The sequence below is a fragment of the Ipomoea triloba genome, chromosome 10, assembly GCF_003576645.1.
Source record: "Ipomoea triloba cultivar NCNSP0323 chromosome 10, ASM357664v1".
Taxonomy (NCBI): Eukaryota; Viridiplantae; Streptophyta; class Magnoliopsida; order Solanales; family Convolvulaceae; genus Ipomoea; species Ipomoea triloba.
In genome coordinates this window covers 21,172,776-21,196,749 of record NC_044925.1, presented here as the reverse complement: position 1 = coordinate 21,196,749, position 23,974 = coordinate 21,172,776, and the positions used below count along the sequence as shown (strand labels likewise).

Below are 23,974 nucleotides of genomic sequence, written 5' to 3'. Positions count from 1 at the left end.
TATTATTATTCTTATTTTCAAATTTGTCACATAATTGAAGTATTATGATAGGAAATTACAAGATGTATGTCATTCTAAAAGTGAACCTGCTAGTTGAAAAGCAAAGATGTGATTCATAATGTTACCCTTAAAAAGGCAAAATAAACAACTTTTATCGTTACATATCATTAATATAGTTACCCATCTCAACCAGTTTCCAATTTCGTTTACATATCATTAATGTAGTTACCCATCATTTCAGTGTTTATTTTTTGAGACTTGATCTCGTGACCTTTCATTTAAAAGAGTCACTACATATTACTTGTTCATTGAAAATTAACATATTTGTGTGATTAACTTCAAATAAAATCAACCTGAAAACTCATGAGAATGATATAAGTTTACATAATCACTCCCTATTCACAAAATTCAACCTCAACTTACAAGAACTATCATATAAATAAGAAAGACTAAAATGCAAACTAGGGTTAAAATCACCCCCTAAACGGTTAGCTTTGGCAGTTACTCTCACCCTGCCATGTCCAAACGATGTCTTTAAGCGCAGGTCTAACGTCTTCATCGCAGAACTTCCTATACTCTAACGTGTCGCCGGCGGACTTTGAGAACTCAACCACCGTCACCTCCGGCGCCACCTCGAACACCTCGGCCGTCACCGAGAGCTTCCCCTTCCGCCCATCGGAATTCCCCTGCATCTTCACCTTGAACTCCTTGGCGCACGCGATTCTAAAATTCAGCTTCTTGGCCAGCGACTCCAGCTTCACTAGGATATCAGGAGGGGAACATTTTGACGTGAAAAGCGACCCAGAATTCCGGCGGGTCTCGAAAAGGCCCGACAAGTCGAACCCGGAAGCCATGGAGGAGATTAGCTCGAACGCGTTGAAGAACGGCGGGGATGATTTGGGGGTTATTTGGGAATCCGGTTCCTTAATCTCCTCCTGGTTTGGGTCATCTTGAATTGGGGATTTGAATCCCTTTAGAAACCAGGGGGCTCTCATGATCGCCGGAATCTTGATTCTCCGGTCAGGATCGGGAACCAGGATCTTGGAAATTAGCCTCTTGGATTCAGGGGAAAACCAGGGCGGAAATTCGAATTGTGATTTGAACATCTTCCTATACATTGTCATCATATTCTCATCTTGAAATGGGAGAAAACCGGCTAACAAAGCATAGAGAATCACCCCACAAGACCAAACATCCGTCTTGGAACCGTCGTACCCTTTCTTCCTCAAAACCTCCGGCGCCACATACGCCGGAGTTCCACACTGCGTATGCAATAACCCGTCATTCCTCTGCTGCTCCGGCAACGCAGAGAGCCCGAAATCCGAGACCTTCAAATCCCCATTCTCGTCCACCAACAAATTCTCCGGCTTCAAATCCCGGTGAGAAACGCCGCGGCTGTGGCAGAAATCCACCGCGCTCATCAATTGCTGGAAATACTTCCTCGCCGTCTCCTCTTTCAGCCGCCCTTTAGCCACCTTATCGAAAAGCTCGCCGCCTTTCACGTATTCCATCACGACAAAGATCTTGTGCTTTGTAGCCATGACTTCTTTGAGCTCTACAATATTTGGGTGCTTCACCAATCGCATCACCGAGATTTCCCGCTGGATTTGGTCCATCATGGCTTCTTTCTTCACCACATGGTCTTTGTGGATAACCTTGATGGCCACGCTCTCCGAGGTTTCGAGGTTTCTGCCGTAGTACACCTTCGCAAAGGTTCCTTGACCCAACAGCCTCCCCATCTCGTACTTCCCGAAAATAACGCTCCGACACGCTCCATTCAAAAGATGGTGTTCAGATTGGGTTTCCATGGTGGTATTCGATCACTATTCAGGGCACTTAAAAAACCATTGAAATTCGCCGGAATATTATAGTGTTTGGGGCGGGTATCATGGTGGTGGTTGAATTGAGACGAAAAGTAAAGTGGGTTTGGAGAGTAGAAACGGTACCCACTTAAGAAAAGAATGATTTCGGCCCGGAAATTGGGTGGTGGTGGTGGAGGGGTTGTAAGGTGGGTGTGGCTAAAGGTTTGAAGGATGGGAATTGAATAGAAGAGGAACATAAAAGGGTGAGAAAGAGATAGTGGGATGTTTGCTAGTGAAAGGAGGACGTGGTTTTTCAAGTGTGGAGACGGTGGGAGTGAGGCAAGCCCACTGGAAAAATATCTCATCATTTAAATTTAATTAATTATTTAATTACGAAAAAAATATTAGGCAGGAATAGCAATGATTAGGTTTTTTATATGCCCATTTGCTCTTGATTTACCTCTTAACTATTCTATCGGGTTGAGGTATGGAATCCTAAGGATGATGATTAGGTTTTCTATATGCCGAATAGTTCAGTTGGCTCTTGATTTATCTCTCAACTATTCTGTACGGGTTGTCACTAAATAGTTCAGTTGGCTCTTGGTTTACCTTTCAACTATTCTGTCGGGTTGGGGGTGTGGAGCGCTAAGGACGATGATTAGTGATGATTAGCAATGATTAGGTTTATATATGCCCGCGGATAGATCAGTTGGCTCTTAATTTACCTTTCAACTATTATATCGGGTCGGGGTATGGAGCCCTAAAGTTGATGATTAGCAATGATTAGGTTTTTATATGTCCATGGATAGTTCAGTTGGCTCTTGATTTACCTCTCAACTATTCTGTCGGGTTGGGTTGTGGAACTCCTGTGACGATAATTAGCAATGATTAGGTTTTTTATATATGCCCCGCGCCTTGCACACAAATAGTACGTTCAGGTGATTCTTAATTTATATCTCTAAACTATTTTGTCTGGTTGGAGTGTGGAGCCCTATGAATCATAATTTTTTTAACACTTTCTTTTTGCATTAAAATTATTTATCAATAAAAATAATTTGACTATTCAATATTTTTTTTTTTAATTTAGTGGCTCTTTTAAGCTGGTAACATCAAAGAAAGATGTTAGATCATTAAAACAAAAACAAAAATAAAACGAGAGAGAAAATAATCATTTTTCTTTTTACATATTATATAAATTCTTGTTTTTTTTTGGACAACATATATTATATAAATTCTTATCCGTTGCACTTGGAATTTGGAAACACGATAAGAAAAAAACGAACAGGACACCTAATCTGTGGGCATTTTGTTTCGAAACTATTGGCTGTTGTAAATTATTTGTATTAAATAATAATAAAATAAAAATATTGATTTTTTATTTTCAAAAATATATTTTAATACTGACATGTATTTTAGAGAAAAATAAAAATAAAAATTTTATTTTTTCTACTTACTTTATTTTCAAATTATTTATAAGAGTACATTTATAATTCGCCTCAGTCCTATCATTTAATTACAAGTCAAGGGCATAGCAAAAAAAATAGGTCATACATGAAGTTAACATATAAATTTATACATAAAATTTTAAATTAAATAAGAAAAAAAATATTAATGTCAAATAACTTGAAATAAGATTACAAGATTTTAACAATTATATATACACAATAATAATTATTAAAATAATCAATAAATTCTTTCATAAATGTAAAATAATCAATAAATACATTAGCACCTTCATAAATAAACAATTATAATTTATTTATTTTTTTGAAAGCAAAAGATTAACTATATTAAACCGATAGTAATGAAAGAATACAATCAGGGGATAAGTATCCCAAGAGTGAGACTCAAACTAAGAGTCTGCAGCTTTAGCTAAGGTATGAGCTAGCAGATTCACTGATCTCTTAATAAAATGACAAACCAGAAATTGAAAGGAGGACATGATATTCAAACAATGACTTGAAATGTGCCCAGTATAGGAGAAGTCCACTTTTTTATGAGTAAGGCTGATACCGCATTGACACAATCTGATTCTACTCTAACTATGGTTGTACCCCGATTTTTAAGCCATGAAAGGGCTTCTCTACAGGCCATAACTTCTGCCATATAAGGATCAATAGCTCCGTGAAGTTTTCCATTGGTGGCTGCTATGAAAGCACCTGCATTAGAGAGGAGGATTGCTCCATGAAGCATCCACTTGACAAATAGTTACTGATGGAGGGTCTGTACTGTTTCGAGTGGCTTCACCGTTTGTTCAAGATTGGAGCATTTGTGACCGAGATGCTTCCATGCAAGCCGTTGGGCATCTGCTTCCTTCATAATTTCAGTGATTGACGGCCTTTTATTATTCCACAGCAACTGATTACGCGCATGCCATACTGCATCAAGCTTAAATATTGCGTCAATAATCTCCTCTTTGGTGGCAGAGGTCATGAGATTTTGTAGCCAAACTTTCAGTGAGATGTTGTCTAGTAATGGCCACCGAAAAGCGGACCAGACTCTGAAGATGGAGCTGCACGTAAGGAGGGCATGCACATCAGTCTCCTCTTCGCCACATCCTAAGCAGCTACAGTCAAGGTCATTACCCTTTGTGTGAAGTTTTGATTTTGTAGGTAAAAACCCTTTCGTAAGGCGCCACATGAAGGATTTCAACCGGGGGGTATGTCTAAATTCCAAAGCAGATTCCACTGGTTGAAAATGTTGTCTGACGAACTAGTTTCGCCTCTTAACAAACGGTAGCCACTCTTCACAGTGTAGCATCCCCTTATATCCCATCTCCAATACCAACTATCTTTTTCCCCTTGACAAATAGGAACCTGCATAATCCTACTGATATCCTCATCCCCGAGGTACTGTTATAGCCTTTCCATATTCCAGCCTGTTTTTGTAGCATTCATCAAGGAGGCCACATGCATATTAATAGCATCAGGAGGGGAAGGAGTTGAGAGAAAAGGTTGATTTTTGTCTAATAACCATGGAGAGTTCCATGCACTTGTACTTTGGCCATCACCAATTCTCACACTTAGGCCTGCTAAAAGTGTTATTCTGCCCGCTAAAATACTTCTCCAACCAAAACTTGGGGTGTGTTGCAAGTATTTTTCTTTTTACATATTATTCCAATTCTTGTTTTTTTGGACAACATATATTATATAAAGTGTATTTTAAGTTTATATTTCAATAACATGCATGTATATTACCCACTTATACGTGTGTGTAGGAGAGACAAATGAAAACAAGCTTTTAGATAAAAAGTGAATACTGATATGATGCATCGATCTATTTGGCTAGATCAACGGTTGAGGGTTGCTAAAAAAAAAATAAGAGAAAAGATGTAACATTAATTTTATAAATATTGTAAGTTTGAAATTTTTAATATATTATAAAATTGACACTATTTTTTCTAAAAAAATAAATCTTTAAATATTGATGAATTATGATAGACAACTGTGATCAGTGCTTTGAACCTTTTATATATATATATATATATATATATATATATATATATATATATATATATTACTCATGTAATATTACATTTATTTTCACTTTTTACTTCTTAATAATGTGATACACTAATTGATCCACAAACCTTCTGATGACCATTTTTGAAATCTGTAAAAATCCTCACTAATTTCGATCTATCACTAATTATAGAGAGCAAAATTTCCAACTACTATTTCAATAATTGAAATGTTTGGCTGCTTAGGCACCAACATACGGAGTAAACCATAATATTTCAATCACTACTGACAATGAAGTGGGAAAAAATTTCAATCACCGATGGTACGTCAAAAAGATTTTTTTAAAAAAAATTAGTTATGATGGCTGAAAAAAGTATAATGAGAATTTCTTTTTAAAAAAGTACCACAGCCAGAATGCAACAACGCTGAGGAACTCAAGTGTCGGATGAGAAACCAAGACATTAGACCATGCTTAGGTTTCTCTGCGCGGTTGGACTTTGGTGCGCAGTTATAGTGGATACGCAAACAACTCCCCCTATATATGGTATAAGTATTTGTTATCGTACCAAGTGGCTCAGTTGAAAGGTTGAGAAGTTTAATAGGTTAAACTTCAAGAGGTGATAGCAGAATATGCTATTCTACCTAACTACTCTCAGGTTTGCTGGGTTGTTAAAAAAATTAGCATAAAATAACATTTAAAATGACCATTTTGAAGTAAATTTTGAGTGAGCTCTACTTATGGTTTAGGTCGGATCAATTTTCAAGTTGAGAAGGTGAATTTGATATATTATAAGCGCAAAATGAATAACAGATGAATGAGAAAAATTGATTCTCAAAGTATTGAGTTGGAGAAAATCAAGTTTAAGAAAACTTTTAAGTTTTAAGTAACTTTTTGTTCTACATTAGAAAGAGATATGAGTTTGCATTAGTATAAATATAATTTAATTTTTTAATGAGTTTGAATTGTGTAGCATAGACTAGTAGATGATTTTTCTTGCGCTTGAGAGGGGGTGTAAATCAAATCACAAAATGAGTTCAATTTGAACTTGTGTGAGGCCATAACCTGGGCGTGCCAAATTCTCATTTGAACATCATATTAATATTTGAATGCTAATGAATTCTATTTCCTATAAATATATTTAAGTGAATGTTTTAATTGAAACTTTTGACTTTCTAAAAATTCTTATTTGGAAAGAAATTAATGAAAACACTAAGCAGTAAGCACTGTAATAACTAAATCAAATGGCAGGGCGAACTACACCAAGTAATTTACTTACATATGATGGGGTTTGCTTCAAGCCAAACAATCACCAACTAGTCATGGAAAAGGTTCTTCAATGGGCTACCATCTTAGAGTTCACTGATCGGGTTGTTGTTGTGTGTGTGTGTTTTTTTTTCATTGCTTAATTATAATATCAACGGGCGGGGAGGCCGGAAATGAGCTGTTAAGATACATATGATTTAAGGGCTTGAACACATGAGCAGCCTTAGTCTCCAGCACATGCAAGTACCTCTTCAACAGGTGCACATACACGATCCAATCTCCATTACAATGGACACTTGGCATCGGCATCACATATCCCGTTTGCCCGCCCCATGGAAAATGGTAAGACCCGAAACCCGGCGCCCCCCACCCGAAGTCCACTTGCGACACCGGAAACTGAAGCCCAGACGACACCACCACCGCGGCTTCTTGCCCCTCTTCCTTGCAGTAAACCCTCACGATCGCCTGCTCCGGCCTGTGCACTTCCACCCAGTCGATCAGCGCCAAGAAATGCGATTCCCTCGCCGCGTTCTCCAAGCACGCGTGCACCCTTTCCGCGATCCCGCTGAGCGGCGTTGCTCGGAGCTCCATCACGCTCGCTTCCGAGTATGGAACTGAAAGGACGTTTCCCACGTAGCTTTGCAGGGCGGAGGGTCTAGTTATCCAATCCAACCAAACTACTTAATAAACTTACCCAATTTTCACTACTTAATTCTTAATATATAATATATTAATATAGAAATAAGGGTCAAATAGACATTGAAAATATACCTTATTATGCAATTAGGCCCTCAAACTAGTTATTTTGGAGCAAATAAACCCTCCAACCTACTTATGACCTGTAATAGTAGGTCAAATATATTTCCGACGAACCTCCAATTACATTCCGACGACCAAATCAAAAAATCAATCACTGTCGGTCGCATCCAGCCGGAGAAGGCTGGTCGCCTTCTCTGGCCGTGGAGACGGCGACCAGTTAGTCGCTTAGTCGCTGTCTCTTGGAGATGGCGACCGATTTGGTCACCATCTCCACGTCCGGAGAAGGCGACCAGCCTTCTCCGGCCAGACGCGACCCGCGGCATTGACGCGATCACAAGTGGTGGTTGATTTTTTGATTTGGTCGTCGGAATGTAGTTGGAGATTCGTCGGAAATATATTTGGTCTGTTATTACAGGTCATCGAGGATTTTCTTGTTCCAAAATAACAAATTTGAGGGCCTAATTGAAATTTTTTGAAGTTGAAGGACCTAATTACACAATTAGATATAATTCGACAAAAACTTACATTTTCATCATTCTTTGCCGCCCGTTTACGACGACTCCAAGCCTGCATCTCTTGCCGTCGCCTTTGCAGCCTTGGGCGACGGTTTTCCAGAGGAAAGCGCTGAAGGACTCTAGTTTGCTACGCCGTTGTCCGTTGCCGGTGGCCAGGGACTGGAGGAGCGCGATTTGGTCGGAGGGGACATAATAGATGCGGCTGATGAGGTGGTCGGTATCATCATCATCATCATCGTCGTGGATTGGGGGCGGTGGGAGGGAAGATCTAAACAAGTACATCTCATCTAGGGATGGGTAGTGGGAAGGAGGGCGGCGTGGATTGAGCAGAGATCGCCGGAAAGATGGGAGGAACGATGTATTGTTGTTTTCACGAGCGGTATTAGCCCAGGCCAGCATGAACATGTTTGCTGAGTGGGCATCGGCTACGCGGTGGTCGAATGTGCATCCAACCACAAGCCCGCCGCATTTCAGTTCCGTCACCTGATCACCTCACATTAAATCTAATCAATTTTGAGGTTCATAACAAATAATACAGAGTTCATAGTTTTTCTTCATTTAGTCATAAGCATCGTGGACTTCATAGTGTTATCTAATTGAGTCATTGGCTATTAGCTTGAAGACTAGTTTAAGTAAAATTACTATAGTCAACCGACTAAAGTGATACTCCCTCTGTCCCATTTTACCTGTCATATTTATTATTCATTGGTCAAACCAACTCTTCCTTCTTTGCTTATTTTCTTTAATAATTTTTTATTATTTTTAAATTTAATTTTTTGTGTTTAATAGTACTTTTAATGTAGTTTCTAAATATATAAATTTTATATATTAATGCTAAACTTAATAATATAAAAAATTGGATTAAAAATTACTTCAGTCAAGCCTCGTTAAACGAACCAAACAACCATTTTGGGACGGAGGTAGTATTAATTATTATATGTCTGTCATTAATAATTGTCACCCTTGAGACTCAAACCCCTCCCGTATCATGAGAATACAACTAGGTGCCACTAGATCACAAAGTGGACATCAGTTAATGGTATAACAATTGGTTATACACTTATACATGGCATGGGTAGGGCGGGTTGTTATGCCGTGGACCCAAGTCCACCTTACAAGGTGGACCTGGGTCTACATTCACATACACTATATTCTACATTCACAATTTGTAAACTCCACATTCACACATTACAGGATTATATGTTTAGTAACTATATTACCACTGTTATGCATTCACATATTCAAAACTCTATATTCATAGGTCCTATACTCCACGTTTACAACTTGAGAACTCCACATTCACACATTACAGAGCTACAAGTTGCTAGAACTTCTTAACTCTATTACAGATTCACAGATGCATAACTCCACATTCAAGATTTCTATACTCTATATTCACAATTTAAAACCTCCACATTCACACATTTCTGGCCAACTCTACATTCACACAATCATAAATCTACATTCACGATTTCTATATACTCTATATTCACACTTTGAAACCTCTACATTCACACATTTTTGGACAACTCTATATTCAACAATATGTTTACTAAAAAATAAAAAATAAAAAATAAAAAATAAAAAATAAAAGAGACAAAAAGTAACGTAGTTTTGGACCCAAGTCCACCTTCCACAGCATAATTTGCCAGGTAGGGCTAGCTTGGCTTGTAATATAGACTAGGCTAAGTCATTATTTTTTAAATGAGCCGGCCCAGTTTGTTGGCCCATGATTTAAAAAAAAAAAAAACTTTTTCTTATAGTAATTGTGATTTGTAAATTTATTCTTATTAATGTTACACTATTGATTCTTGATTTCTTGTATAGTTTTTCTAAATAATTTTAATTTTTAAAATTATTTATTTATTATTATTTCTAATCTATAATAAAGATTGATTATTTCTTTAAAACTCTTTCAAAGATTTCTTTTGATTTTGACTTTATTTACATAGTTATGAACTATAATAAAAATATGTCAATAAATAATTTTTAAATTTTATATAAATGTTATAATAATAAAAAATATTGATTATTATTTTTAAATGTACTTGTATTATTGTAATGTTTCAAAGTAATAATTTTTAAGTTGCAAAATATAATTTAAATATGTAATTATATAAATAATAATTTATATATTAAATTATATTTTTAATTTTTTTTCACTTTTAAAGCTATGGAGTGGGTCGAGCCTTATTGTTTACTGTTTGGATCAAATCAACCTAAAATTTAATCGTACTCTGATTTGACCAACCTAGTCTAAATAGTAACGCCTTCCACAATAGTTATTTTTTGATCAATTTTGGAACAATAAAATCTGGTCATTGAGTTTTTAATCAAATGGGAAGGGATTGTTTTGGGTGGGTTTTCCTCCTGCAAAATGGGGTTTTGTCAGTTTGGGATGGGCCCCACTGGCAGAGTTCACCGCAAAATGGGTGGAAATGGATTGTTTTGGGTTGGTTTTTAGTTTATGTTTTGTATTTGTTTTTTTTTTTCCATCCACCTCATTTTCTCTTTTTTAATCACACTTATAAAAATTCCTCAAAAACTCCACCCAAGTTTAACTATTGAAGAATGCCTAAGTGAGTCAACAGTAGGTCAGGCCGGCGCATCTCAAGTCCGCCCTTTTCACACATCTACTTTACTAGGTATACCAAATAGAATATATTATTATTTGTTAGCTCAGAAATTAGGTTAGAATCGATGACTTGAGTTTTAACCATATTAATACACAAGTTTTTAAAATTTACATTCATTTGTATTATATATTACTGGCCTAAAAGTCAAAGCTCACTTCACCTATATGTTACGGGCCTACATATTCTATTAGTTTATATAAATATCTTTTCTTTTATGGTACGTATATGTATTGGGAACGTTCAATTCATACCAATAAAAATTTAAGGAGTTAATTTTATTTTTGGTCCCAATTTATAGGTGACAGTCTATTTTTAGTCCTATTTTATTAGAATATTCACTTTTGGTCCTAGTATTATTATGACATGACCATTTTTGGTCCTTTATCAACAAAACAGTTTAAATATCGTTAAATACAAGAATATTTCAGACTTCAATTATTGATGTTTTCAAAAAAATAAACAAAAAATATAGCGGTTCAACATACTTTGTATAAAAATGATTGAAATGTCTTTGTTTTTAACGATATTTCAACGATTTAGTTGATGGAGGACTAAAAATGGTCATGTTACAATAATATTAAAACCAAATGAGGATGTTCTAATAAAAAAGAGCTAAAAGTAGATTGTCACCAATAAATTTAAGACCAAAAATAGAATTAACTCAAAATTTAAGTCCTCGAAATCATTTGCTCATTGCCCCCCTATGTTGACATGTTAAAAGGTGAAAAATGATAGATGTACTCTCATTGAATATAATTCTCACCACGTACTTGTATAAATTTTATTGGGTAAAAAAAATGAATGGATAAAAATAGTGACTCACTTTATCTTTTAAATGAATCATAGCATGACACCTCACTAGGTAAGTAAATGTAGGATTACTCTAAAAAGGCCTTGGATTGAAGGTAGGATTGTCAATTGTGTTAGGCCTTCAAAATTAAATTTTTAAAAAAATGTGATCATATTTAATAAGTGAATATGGAGTTAAAAAATGAAAATGCTATTTTCATCGTAATACTCTTCCCATCCCATTTCATGTGTCTGGTTCGAGTAACCATGTTTGATCGAAGTTATTTTTAATTTAATTTTTCATAATATTAAGTTTAATATTAGTGTGTAAAATTAATATATTTAGAAACTACACTAAAAGTATTATTAAAAACAAAAAAAAATCAAATTTAAAAATAAGTAAAAAATTAATTAAAAAAATAAACAAAAAAGAAATAGAGACAAATAAAATGAGACAGGTGGAATATAACGTCCAATTGGATAACTCCACCATTAGTTGAAAAGAAAAAATGTATGTAAAAAAAAAAAAAAGAAAGATGGGAAGAAAAAATCGATCACTCTTAATAAAACTAAGGTGAGAAGAGTGTATATATTTACTTGAACAGAAAGCACACCGGCTTTCCCGGTTGTAGTGTTATCGGGGATCAACTTTCCATGGACAGAAACATCTGGGCGAAACAGATCCAAATTCTTCAATTCAACATCTGCGTAAGCGTGCTTGAAATTGACCCCACGGTTGTTGCACTGAATCTCCGGCTCGCCATGCCCGTTATAGACCACCTCTCCACAAAATGGGTAGAACGACACCAGCGTCTCACCCAGCGCTTTCTTAATAACTCCCACCATTTTCTCAATGCACCTATTATCATTATTATTATAGTAACAGAAGAAAACTCCGAAATCTAATGGAGGGATTAGCAGGTCTAAGTTGGACATGGGCAGCCAGTGCTCGTAATACTCTCCCAGCCTTGCCTTCACCACTTCCTCGCTCTTCATCGTCACCACAAAATCGCACTTATTGTCTGCACAATCCTGCATATTTATGTATTTTAATTTGTTGAATTGATCGAATTGTTGAATGCCCTGATATTCTTGATATATTATATATATATATATATATATATACTATGTTGGTATATATAGAGAAGGTTAGAATATATATACTTGCCACCTTGGGTTGGGTTCCCATCAGCAGCTGCAGATCAAGCTAAAGTGAGGGACAAGAAAGAGAGAGAGTGGGACATGATTAGATTTTTATTTAGATTTTAGATAGGATGATATGAATATATGATACATAAGGTTATCTTTATTCTTAAAAGGATAACATTTGCAAGATGAGATGGATAGATCGTTTTATTAAAAATTGGACCGTGCTGATTTATAAAGGTAAGAAACATATAATTTCAAAAACTTTATAACGATAAAAGTATACAAGATTTCTATAACTGAGGTAATTGAGTCCAAATATATTTGGACTTTAAGTTATTTTAATATTCTATAACAAAAATAAAAATGTAATAATTTTTGTTTTAAAATATAATGCATAAAAATTAAACAAATAAAAAATACAATTCAAAATTTAATTTCAAAGTAACATTTTTCGTGCATATTTAAATACAAAATTATTCACCAAAATTTCAATGTCAATTCATTCTAAAATTTTATTTTGAGTTACAATTCTGGCCAATTTATTAATTTTAAAAACATAATTATCAAGAATAAAAATAATAGTTTTATACATAAAAAATTATATATACTTTTTAAAAAATTAGGGGCCTATGACGTCGCCTTGGCAAGACATGGCCAGGGCAGCCCTGGAGATGACATGCCAAAGTGAATTTCATTTTTTTTTTCTTTTTGTTTTTAAAAAATATTTAGGTGTATATAGAAAGATTGCTAAGAGCATCCACAATAGTGAATTTTAGGTGTTTTTTACCGTCCAAAATATGAGATGTTTTTTCAACAAATGAGATGCTTGGTTTTTCGTTTGATTTTTCTCCTGCAAAGGCATTGGTTTTTGCAAGAGAAAAAAAAAAGTCAAAAGGCACGCTTGGAGCGCACTGTGCGCCCCAGCGAGAGTGTGTTTCCCACACGCCCGCTGGGGCGCGCTTCATAGTGGCGGCCACCCTGAAGTAATGACCATTGCTGCTTCCTTTTTTTTTTGTCGGATTATTTATTTATTTATTTTTATCTTCCTCTTCTCTCTACTCATTGGCACCTCAAAAACCACAAAAAATTGAAGTCTACTAAGGTTTTTCAAGTACATAGGTTGCCTCACGGCAGCCTTTTTGTACTTTATTTATTTATTTTTAATTATTTTATTAGTATTTTGTTATTTTATTGTATTATAATGTGATAGCATGGTCACTTTTGAGAGTGAAAAAATATTGTAGGATGTAAGTAAAATAGTGAATAAATTGCAATTAATTTGATGATGTGAAAGAGGGACCCATTTTTTAAAGTAAGAGAGTATTGCCTGGATAAGGATAGTCTAACCCTTTCATTTTGATTTCACTCTAAGTGAATCTGGCGTTGTGACTGGCAAATTAAAAGACCACATGCTTAAATCGAAAAAGCCAATAAAAAATTATTGGGCGGAGACCAGTAGTAAGACTAGGTCCAATACCATGTAGCTAGGGAGATTGTTGGGTGGAGGTCAGTAAAGAACCAAATCCAGCATTATGTATGGAGGTATAAAGAAATAAAGTTGCACCTTCGCAATTAGCTATAACTTTTGGCGTAGAGGTAAGCGTTTGATCCTAACACTTATATCAGTGACATGTCCTCTTAGAAAAATTTTTTTGGGTGAAGGCTGGTAAAGAGGAACCAAACCAACCAATTCGATTGTGATTGTGTCTATGTAACCCATTTATAAATTGTAATGTATTCTCTTATGCTATTTCCAGTATATATATAGAGAGAGAGAGATCTTTGTAGATCGATGTGCATTTGCTAACTATTGGCATTATTTTTTATTCTATTTTTGTGTAATTATCTACAGGTCTTCATGGGCATGGCTAGCCAACAGTAGGTTTTGCGTTTCGTATTTGCATTACGATTCTGTCTCTGTCACTAGTCACTACCAAGGTTGGGTAAGACAAATTCATTTTGAGAAAGACATTAATTAGTTGCTGTGTATGTATCTTTATCCAACACTTGGAATTACAAAGATAATATTCATACACTATAATTACATATATTTTGTTTGGTTCACAAATTAAATTTTTGAGGAATTGAATAGGCCGGAATTATTGTATTCCTAGTTTGGTTAGTTTAAATAATAGAAATGTAATGAGTTTTCAAAAGACAAAAATACTTATTAGAAACCAGTAAAATATTTTTTCAAAAGTAATTTTTAGAAAATGATTCATTTTCAATTTTTCATAAAAACATATCCATTTTGTAGTACTTGGCTAACATTTAAAAAATTATCTATTTTCTGTTTGTCTAAAAATTGAGGCACTCTTTGAAAGATAAACAGAAATATAATGAAACAAAATATTGAAGGTATACATGCATACTTGACAAATACATTAAAAAAAACATTATATTATTATTTGAGGATAAAAAATGAAAAGAAAAGAATATATACATGCATACCGAGATTTGATTGATTTCAATGGACAATGAGGCACAAGGGCTAAGTGTATGTGAGAGGAGAGAGGGGAAAACGAGAGGAATTCCAAAATTTATTTCTAAGTAAAAATATAGAAAGATAGTATTTGCCACAATGGACTCTTTTCCCTTTGACTATAATGTGTATTTTTATTGACTCTATTTATCTTTAAATAATCACACATTAGAAAAATTTTAAAAAGAAAGACTTTCCAAATGTATTATTTTGCATTTTCAAATGGAGTCTTAGGCGTGTTTGGCAATTAGCTATCAATTAATTGATTGTGTTAGCTATCTATGCTTTCTCAAGCTGTTGAAGCACAAAAAGTCAATTTCAATATCACCTCCACTAAGACTCAAACTCATGACCTTCCATATGGGGGAGATCACTATATGCCATTTAAGCACAATGTGCTTGACTTTAGTTAGTCGGTTCTAGAAAAGTGTTTGTTAAATTAGATATTTACTCTTAATTTATTACATGTAAAATGACATAATATAAAGATATAAGTGTGTGTATAAAACGATGAGTTCTGGTGCGGAAACTTGCTCAGGTGTCGGTTAGATTTGTTAATCAAATTTATATCAACGGCTCAAATCATTGATCGAAATTTATTTATTTATTTTTTTTAAAAAGCACGCGTATAACAACTACTCAAACTTGTACCCAATCTTGTACTCAATCCCGTACTCAATTTTATACTCAATCATGTACTCTTTCTGGTGTTACTTTCTTTCACACTTCCTTCAACAACTGAGACACCTTAAGCATACAAATCATGCAACTTAAAAAGGAAAATAATGCACCTAAAGAAGTAAAATCACACACCTAAAGCTTTAGATCGACGCTTAAGTTTTCGCAACTGACACACCTTAAGCACTCAAACCACGCACCTTAAGAAGTAAAACAACGCACCTAAAACTTTAGACAGACACATACACCTTAAGTTTCAACAAAATATGCACCTTAAGTTATCATATGAAGAACTGATGCACCTTAAGAAGGAAAAGAACACACCTTGGTCGGGGTGGGTACTACAGTGGGCCAAAGACTATTACCAGCTAGGCTTCTGCTCGGTCTTCATGTTTAGGTCTGGCCGGTCCGTTTTGAGATCGGTTATGCTCGGAAACAGTTCCTCATGGTGACTTGATTTGATACCGAGCAAGTATGCGATACACATAGGTAGTATACTTAGGGAATATTCTTTATCAATTCCCAATAATGTAAAAACATAATTAAAATATTGAGTATTGTTCTAAATAATCAAAAGAAGATTAATTAAACAAAAAAATCGCCAAAGACCTTGTGGTCTAGTGGCACTCGGTTGCACCCAGCATGGGAGGAGGTAGATTCAAACCTCAGTAGGGGTGATATTGGCTCTTTGTGCTTCATTTGGTTTGAGAAAGTAGCTATGTGCAAGTGGAGACTGATTGCATCAATGTTGCCAATGGGCATCAAGAACCAGTTTATGCATTCTTATTTTGATATTATTATTCATGATGTTAGAGAAGTAGCTAGAGTTTTTTTAAACCTTTGCTTTTTGTTTGTTAAATGGTCTGCGAGCAGGGTCGTCCATTTGTTAGCCCAAAAAGTCTGATCTAAGTCTGAGTATATGGATTATTTTTCGTTCCCTCTTCTTTAATTTCCATTGTCCATGCTCTCAAGCTAGACTCTATTTAATCTAATTATCCTTTCGTTTCCAAAATAAAAAATAAAAATGCAAGAAACCGATTTTCAAGGTTTCTTATTTGTAATTTTTGATGTTCATCTTTGAATGATGTTTATATAGTGTGGCTATTTAATTGATCAAAGTTCATGTTAAATTTTATATTGTACTTTTTTAATATACTCTAACATATTCATAGAATCATGTATATGTTCAACAATTATGCCAATTTTGATTGGGATGTGGCTTGAACCTAAGTCATTCATTATGGAAATCAATAAGTTAAGAATAATAAATAGTTAACGGAATATTTCGTTACTAAAATTTACACTGACGGAATGTGTGGTATTTAAAAAAAAAAAGATATAATAGAGGGAAAAGTATGAAAATGAAAAAATATTAAAATCAAAATAATATGAACCATTCATTCAAACAAACATCGGACCAACATTTTTTAGTTCTTATTATAGGTTTAACTTGTGCTCAATCCGTGAGACGAGTCAGATCTTTGATTAATGGGTCAAATATTTGATTAATAGGTCGAATCGTTGACCTCATTAATTAAAGATCTGACTCGTCTCACGGATTAAGACATGTGTAACGATCTCACAAATTTTTGTCTTTAACTTTATTGACTTTTATTAAATTAGTTTATAAATAAAACACATGCTTCAAATTGACTTTTATTAAATTAGTTTATAAATAAAACACATGCTTCAAATTCAATTACTAAACAGTGTCTGTTTTGTTTTTTTTTAATGGTCGACATTGAAAGTACTCACATCTATAAATAGTAAAAAATGAATAATGGGGTCTGATCTGCATTGCATGTTTTAATAAGAACGTTAGGTGAGCCAAAATGGGATCAGGAGTACAAGCCCACAAGTCATACAATTGCGTGAGTGTGTGGTATATATTACTAGTAATTGCTATGGAGACGTACAAGCTGCTCACCTAAAATATGAGCCAATCATGGCTTTATTTATTTATTCAAGGAATAATAAGTAAAATTGTTCGACTCTTGAGGTGTTTGAGTGAAAATGAAGGAAGCAGTATCCCGGTGGTAACCCAGTGGGGTAGCTCAAGTGGCAAGTGAGCTCTCTTTGTGTGGAGGAATTCCGGGAGAACCCGGGTTCCCACAAGTGACGATTCCCCCTGGGCCAGCTCCCTGCCTCCCGGGGCAAACGTGGGTGGACCCCGGACCGTTAAACAAACGGCGAGAAAGAACTTGTAAATTTACCAAAAAATAAAAGTATCCCCCGGTGGCCCGCTCTGGCTTTTCTCATTTGTTTAGAGGGCCAGATATGCTTTGGTAACATTAACGATAGTGAAAGATAAGTTACTTTATTTTTAACCAAACTTTTGAATTTCTATTATTCAATATTGTAATAGTATATTAATTCAAAACATCTGCGTCTGGGTTTTCAATTCATCCTAAAACTTCTTGCCCTTAGTCTATCTTATGGGTGTATTTGATTTAGACTTTTGTAATATAAGCTTTTAAAGTTTGGAAAAATTATGCCTCTTACAAATATGTCAATTAGCAATGTCACTCTTGAATTATTTGTGGTGTTAATGTTGTCCTTCAATTTTTAAAACGTGACATATATAACCCCCTCCGAAATTATTAGTGGTGTAAATGTAGTTACCCGTCATTTTCCCTGTTCGGAGACCACGTTGTTTTTTTCCTTCATTTTTCTTTCTTCATTTGTTTTCCTTCCTCCGACAACAATGTTTCTCTTTCTTCCTATTAAGGGAGGGACAATATATGTCACGCTTTGAAAATTGAGGTGTAACGTTTACACCACTAATAGTTTATGTGTGACATTATAATTAACATATTTGTAAGAGGCATAAATTATAATATTCCCTTAAAGTTGATGGTATTCAATTTAGGCTTTGTTTGGCAAATTTAGGGTACGTTTGAAAATTTGAAAAATATTGTTTGAAAAATTATTTATAAAAAAATGTCACATTTTTTGAAAAATAATTTAGTTTTCTAATGTTTGGTTGAATGTCAAAAATAATCTTTCACTGTTTGGCTGAAAGTTAAGAAATTGCATTTTTTGATTTTTTTTTGTTTGTTTTTGTTTTTGTTTTTTGAAAATGAACATATAATAATAATAATAATAATAATAATAATAATAATAATAATAATAATAAGTTGTTGTGGTGGTGGTGGTGATAATGTTGTTTACAAGATCATAGCGAAGGTGTTGGCAAACAGGATGAAACATCTGTTGAGGGACTTAATCTCTGAGTCTCAAAGTGCGTTCATCCCTGGTAGATTAATAACTGATAATATCCTTGTGGCGGCGGAAGTGGGACATTACTTGAATAGGAAACAGTGTGGTTTGGTTGGTTGGGGAGCTCTCAAGTTAGACATGGCAAAGGCCTATGACCGTATGGGGTCATTTCTCAGGAAAATGTTATTGGCATTGGGTTTTGTGGATAGATGGGTTGATCTGATTATGCTTTGTGTAACTACCGTCTCATATAATATCTTGATAAATGGGGTTAGTGGTGGACAGGTTATTCCCACTCGTGGTTTAAGGCAGGGAGATCCCCTTTCGCCGTATTTATTTATAATTTGTGCAGAAGGGCTCTCTGTGCTACTCTAGAAGGCCCAAGCATAAGGCTCTATTCATGGTTGCAGAGTCGCTAGGGGTGCCCCTCCTATCTCACACTTGTTTTTTGCGGATGATAGCCTCCTATGTTTTAAGGCAAATGCTCAAGAAGCGGGGCTGTAAAGCATTGCTTAAATGTGTACGAGTCTATGTCTGGGCAGGTAGTAAATTACCATAAATCTAGTGTTTGTTTCAGCAGGAATACTACTGAGGACAGCAGGGAGGAGGTGGTTGAAGTGCTGGTGTACCACATGCTCCTAACTTTGGAAAATATCTGGGCTTACCAGCCTTTGTAGGTAGGAACAAAAAGGTTGCCTTCTCGTACATTGAAGATAAGATCAGACAGAGAATTGGTTCATGGAATAAAAGACTGCTTTCTCAGGCTGGTAAGGAAATTTTATTGAAAAGTGTGGCTCAGGCAATGCCCACTTTTTCTATGAGTGTATTTTTAACTTCCTGAGTCAGTTTGCTCTTCCGTGGAAAGAACCATGAATAGATATTGGTGGGGTTCGGGAGTGGAGAGAGGGATCCATTGAAATGCCTGGGATTGGTTATGTGTGCCAAAAGCTTATGGAGGCTTGGGTTTCAAGGAGCTCCGAGCTTTCAATCAGGCAATGTTAGAAAAACAGGCTTGGAGATTTTTAACTATGCTCCAGTCTTTGGTGGCCAGGGTCTACAAAGCCAGATATTTCCCAAGTTCCACTTTTGTTGAGGCCTCGCTAGGAGGGTTCCTAAGTTATTGTTGGAGGAGTATATTATGGCTGCTCACGACCTTGTCTGCAGTGGTGTGAGGCGTAGGATTGGCGAAGGGAAATCAACGTTAATCTGGGGTCACCTTTGGCTCCCTGATGACCCAAGCCCAATGGTTCAGACCCCAATGCCTGCCCACCTCAATGGTTTCCTTATATCTGGTTTGATTGATGAGGAAAGGAAGGCATGGGATCTCTCTATTTTGACTGATATTTTTACCCCTGCGGATGTGGAACGCATTTCAAGGGTCCCTATTTCGCCAGGGTATGAAGACTCTTGGTATTGGTTTGGTGACTCAAGAGGCCGGGTGTTATTCTGTTAAGAGTGGTTATAGGTCCATAATTGGTGACTATGCTAGCCTCCCTAATGCTTTTGATAAATGGAACCTCATGTGGAAGTTTAAAGTTCCCCCTAAGTGGAAGATAGATGTTTCTACGGAGAACCCTTACTAATATTCTTCCTATATTTACAAATATGCTTTTAAAGAGGGTAGAGGTTGATTCTACATATCCAATGTGTGGTCTTAGTCATGAAGATACAATGCATGCACTTGTCTTGTGTGACTATGCTCAACTAGTTTGGAATGAGTCTCATTTATCTATCCCTAACTTGGTTGACACTACTTTTAATTTTTGGTTTGAAAATGTGTTGACCACTATGTCTGAAGAGGATGTTTGCTTGGCTGTTGCAGTACTCTATCACCTTTGGTGTGCCCGGAACAATGCTGTTTGGGATGGTTTTCTCCTGCCCCAAGAAGAGTAATGGCGTCAGCAGCAACCACACTGCATGCATGGAGGGCTGCAAACTGTGGCCAGCTGCTACCACCGCATCATGCCGCGACGGGCAACACGCCCACCACAGGCGACACTATTACTGCCAAGGTGCTTATTCGATGCAGGTTACCATCCCGGTTCGCTCAAAGCGTCTTACGGAGTAGTGTTGTTGGCGGAGGACGGAGCTTTCTTGGCAACTTGTGCAGGACCACTACCCGACTGTTTTTCTCCATTCATGGTGGAAGCAACAGCATGCAAGGAGGTGTTGTCTTGGCTTAGGAGCAGGGGGTGTTATCGGTTCAAGTTTGCACGGATTGTTCTCAACTAAGAGGTAGTTTGGGACCGGAACGGCAACCATATTTCTCCTACGCTGGCTTGATCGTTGATGCTTGCAAGATTTTAATGTCTTCGTTTGTTGATTGCTTTATCAGTATAGTTCCTAGATCAGCAAATATTATTTCTCACACTTTAGCTTCTGCGACCTTTTCTAAGGCTTGCACTCTGTATTAGGACTCTGTCGCTCTTGGCTCTATTTCTGCTATGTTATAGTAATCTAAATCGTTCTTTTGCTCAAAAAAAAATATTAAGAAATATAAGAGGGATATATAATATTATTTTTGTTTTATTTGTTGTATGTACATAATTGATGATCACTTGTTTGTGAAGACTGAGTTTGTTCCCTAGTTATCACTGACGCTGAGTCGCTGAGATGTATGAATTACTAGTATTGACTTTTGTTTCTCCAAACTTTCCTGTCTGTTCATAATTTCAATAACGTACGTCTAACAACAATAACATAACACTCAAATTCAAACAGGAATATATACAATAATAAAATTATATAATATCTTATGTGTTGCGCAATTGGTACTGTGCATTTTTTGCGGGTTTATATATTACGCTCATTCTTACAAAAATCACCATATAATATTTACTACTTGACATGTACTTGTTGTACTGTATTGATTTTTTTTTTTTTGGTATTTTATAATTGTATAAATTTTTTATTTAACTGAGGTGTGATCGGTCATTTCACCAATAATTAATAAAGAATTAATTTTATTTTTTGTCCTAAATTTATAGGTAGCAGTCTATTTAAGTCTTTTTTTTTTTTGGGTCAAAACATTCACTTTTGGTCCTAGTATAATTATGACATGATCATTTTTTTTCCTTTACCAACAAAACAGTTTAAATATTGTTAAATACAAGAGCATTTCAGTCTTCAATTATGAATTTTTTTCAAAAAATTAAGCATATAAAATATAGCAGATCAACATACTTTGTATAAAAAAGATTGAAATGTCTTCATATGTAACGCAATTTCAGCGATTTTTGTTGACGGAGGACTAAAAATGGTCATGTCATAATAATACTAGGACTAAATGATGATGTTCTAATAAAAAAAGGACTAAAAGCGAATTGCCACCTATAAATCTATGACTAAAATGAAATTAACTCATTAATAAAAATAAAGAAATTTTCATTATTAATCAATATCACACAATGTAGTAAATGTTATATATTGATTTAAATGGAGAAAACTAATTTTTTTGAATTAATAAAATCAATAAAGATCAATTATAATAAAGGGAAAATGACATTGCCAAAGACCTTGTGGTCTAGTGACACCTGGTGTCCTAGTTTACACTTTCACATGGATGATGACAGTTTTTCCCTCTGAACAATAGCTCATAGCAATTTTCCCCCCTGAGTTATTCATGTACTCACATTTGTCCCCTCAATTATTTTTAAAGTGATAGTTTTCCCCTTTGATGCTAAATGGACATTTTTACCCTTAAAATAATTATTTCATTTGTTTTTATTCTCTAACAAGTTATTGCTTATAAGTAGGGATGACTACGGTTCGATTTGAACATAATCAGACATTATAAGTAGGGATGGTTCTTGTTACAATTCAGAATCGAAAAAAAATATAAAAATTGTTGAATTTAAACTATTTTAAAATAGAAAATAGAATTTACAAAAATAAATAAATAAATTTTGAACCGAAACTGGAATCAGAATAAATGTAAACCGGGACAGAATAGATTTATCATTTACCGTGTTTAAAAATCTATTTGGTTCCTATTCGCATTTATTATGATTCTAGATTCAGAAAGGCCGGTTCAAAATTTATTTATTTATTTTTGTATATTCTATTTTCTATTTTAAAATAATATAAATTCAATAATTATTTTATTTTATTTTATTTTCTGGTTTTGAATTGTAAAAAGAACAATCCTTGTTATTTTAGTTCAGTTGCTATAGTGTCTGATTCGATTCAAATCAAACGTAGTCATATCTACATATAGGCAATAATTTGTTGGAAAAGAAAATTAAATGAAATAATTATTTTAAGGAAAAAAATGTCCATTTAACATCAAAAGAGAAAAAATTGCCATTTTAAAAATAATTGAGGGGACAAATGACAGTGCTTGAATAATTCAGGGAGAAAAAGTGCTATAAATCCATAATTCAGCGAGAAAAAAATGTCATTTTCCAACAATAAATTAATAAAGAATGTACCACAAATAACCTGACAACTAACGTTATGAAAAATATTAGTGATACTATCAAATCATAAGGTATTTGGCAACCGATTAACTATGTTAGATTGTCATATATAATGTGAAAAATGAGTTAATTCTCAAAATGGTCATCAGATTATGACTTTTTTTCTGAAATTAATTCTATGAGTTTTAATTGCACCTAAACTGGTCCTTCGATTATTGAAACTTAAGTCATATTAGTCTTCTGTTAGTATTGACATCAAGCTGGCGCTAAAATGGAGGGCAAAACAAGAAATTTAGCTCCTTTACTCTATTTTAATTATTACGACTCAATTTTTGTATATTGCAAAGCTTTTCAATAAAAATTAGGTCTTCCTCTCGTCAAAATGCAATAAAAAAAAAAACTTTTTGAATATGTGTCATGTAATGAACATATTGATTTCAATTCCTAATAAAACTTAGGTATAACTCAGGATTAAAAATGCAATTTTTCCTAATAAAAATTTAACATTTGTATCATATCATTCTCCGTAATATTTTTCTTTTTCTTTTTTAATATTATTTCTCCTTTCTAAAATCAATTATATCATGTTCATTTCATGATTATAATGTCTTTAATTTTTTGGGACATTGTTCCCCATCTTGTATTCTTGACTTTTTACCAAAGTAATCCAGTGCAGTTTGTTTGTTTTGTCTATATATATATATATATATATATATATATATATATATATATATATATATATATATATATATATATATATATATATATATATATATATATATATATATATATATATATATAT

At 34.6% G+C, this 23,974-nt stretch overlaps 3 protein-coding genes across 3 annotated transcripts; 1 reads left to right on the top strand and 2 right to left on the bottom strand.

The window, feature by feature from the left end:
* Nucleotides 1-308: 308 nt before the first annotated feature.
* LOC116032423 (CBL-interacting serine/threonine-protein kinase 25-like) lies at nucleotides 309-2,080 on the bottom strand. Its single transcript, XM_031274963.1, has one exon. It carries the CDS (start codon nucleotides 1,806-1,808, stop codon nucleotides 489-491), a length of 1,320 nt encoding a protein of 439 aa, XP_031130823.1. The 5' UTR covers nucleotides 1,809-2,080; the 3' UTR covers nucleotides 309-488.
* Nucleotides 2,081-6,486: 4,406 nt separating this feature from the next.
* On the bottom strand, nucleotides 6,487-12,292 carry LOC116032422 (shikimate O-hydroxycinnamoyltransferase-like). The gene is made up of 3 exons (XM_031274962.1): nucleotides 11,824-12,292; nucleotides 7,812-8,284; nucleotides 6,487-7,182 (listed from the first exon to the last, which is right to left on the bottom strand). The coding sequence occupies exons 1-3, from the start codon at nucleotides 12,262-12,264 to the stop codon at nucleotides 6,660-6,662; spliced, it is 1,437 nt and encodes a 478-aa protein (XP_031130822.1). The 5' UTR covers nucleotides 12,265-12,292; the 3' UTR covers nucleotides 6,487-6,659.
* A 6,444-nt stretch (nucleotides 12,293-18,736) lies between these two features.
* LOC116033295 lies at nucleotides 18,737-19,431 on the top strand. The gene is made up of 2 exons (XM_031276048.1): nucleotides 18,737-19,039; nucleotides 19,297-19,431. Exons 1-2 carry the CDS (start codon nucleotides 18,737-18,739, stop codon nucleotides 19,429-19,431), a joined length of 438 nt encoding a protein of 145 aa, XP_031131908.1.
* The last annotated feature ends 4,543 nt before the right edge of the window (nucleotides 19,432-23,974 follow it).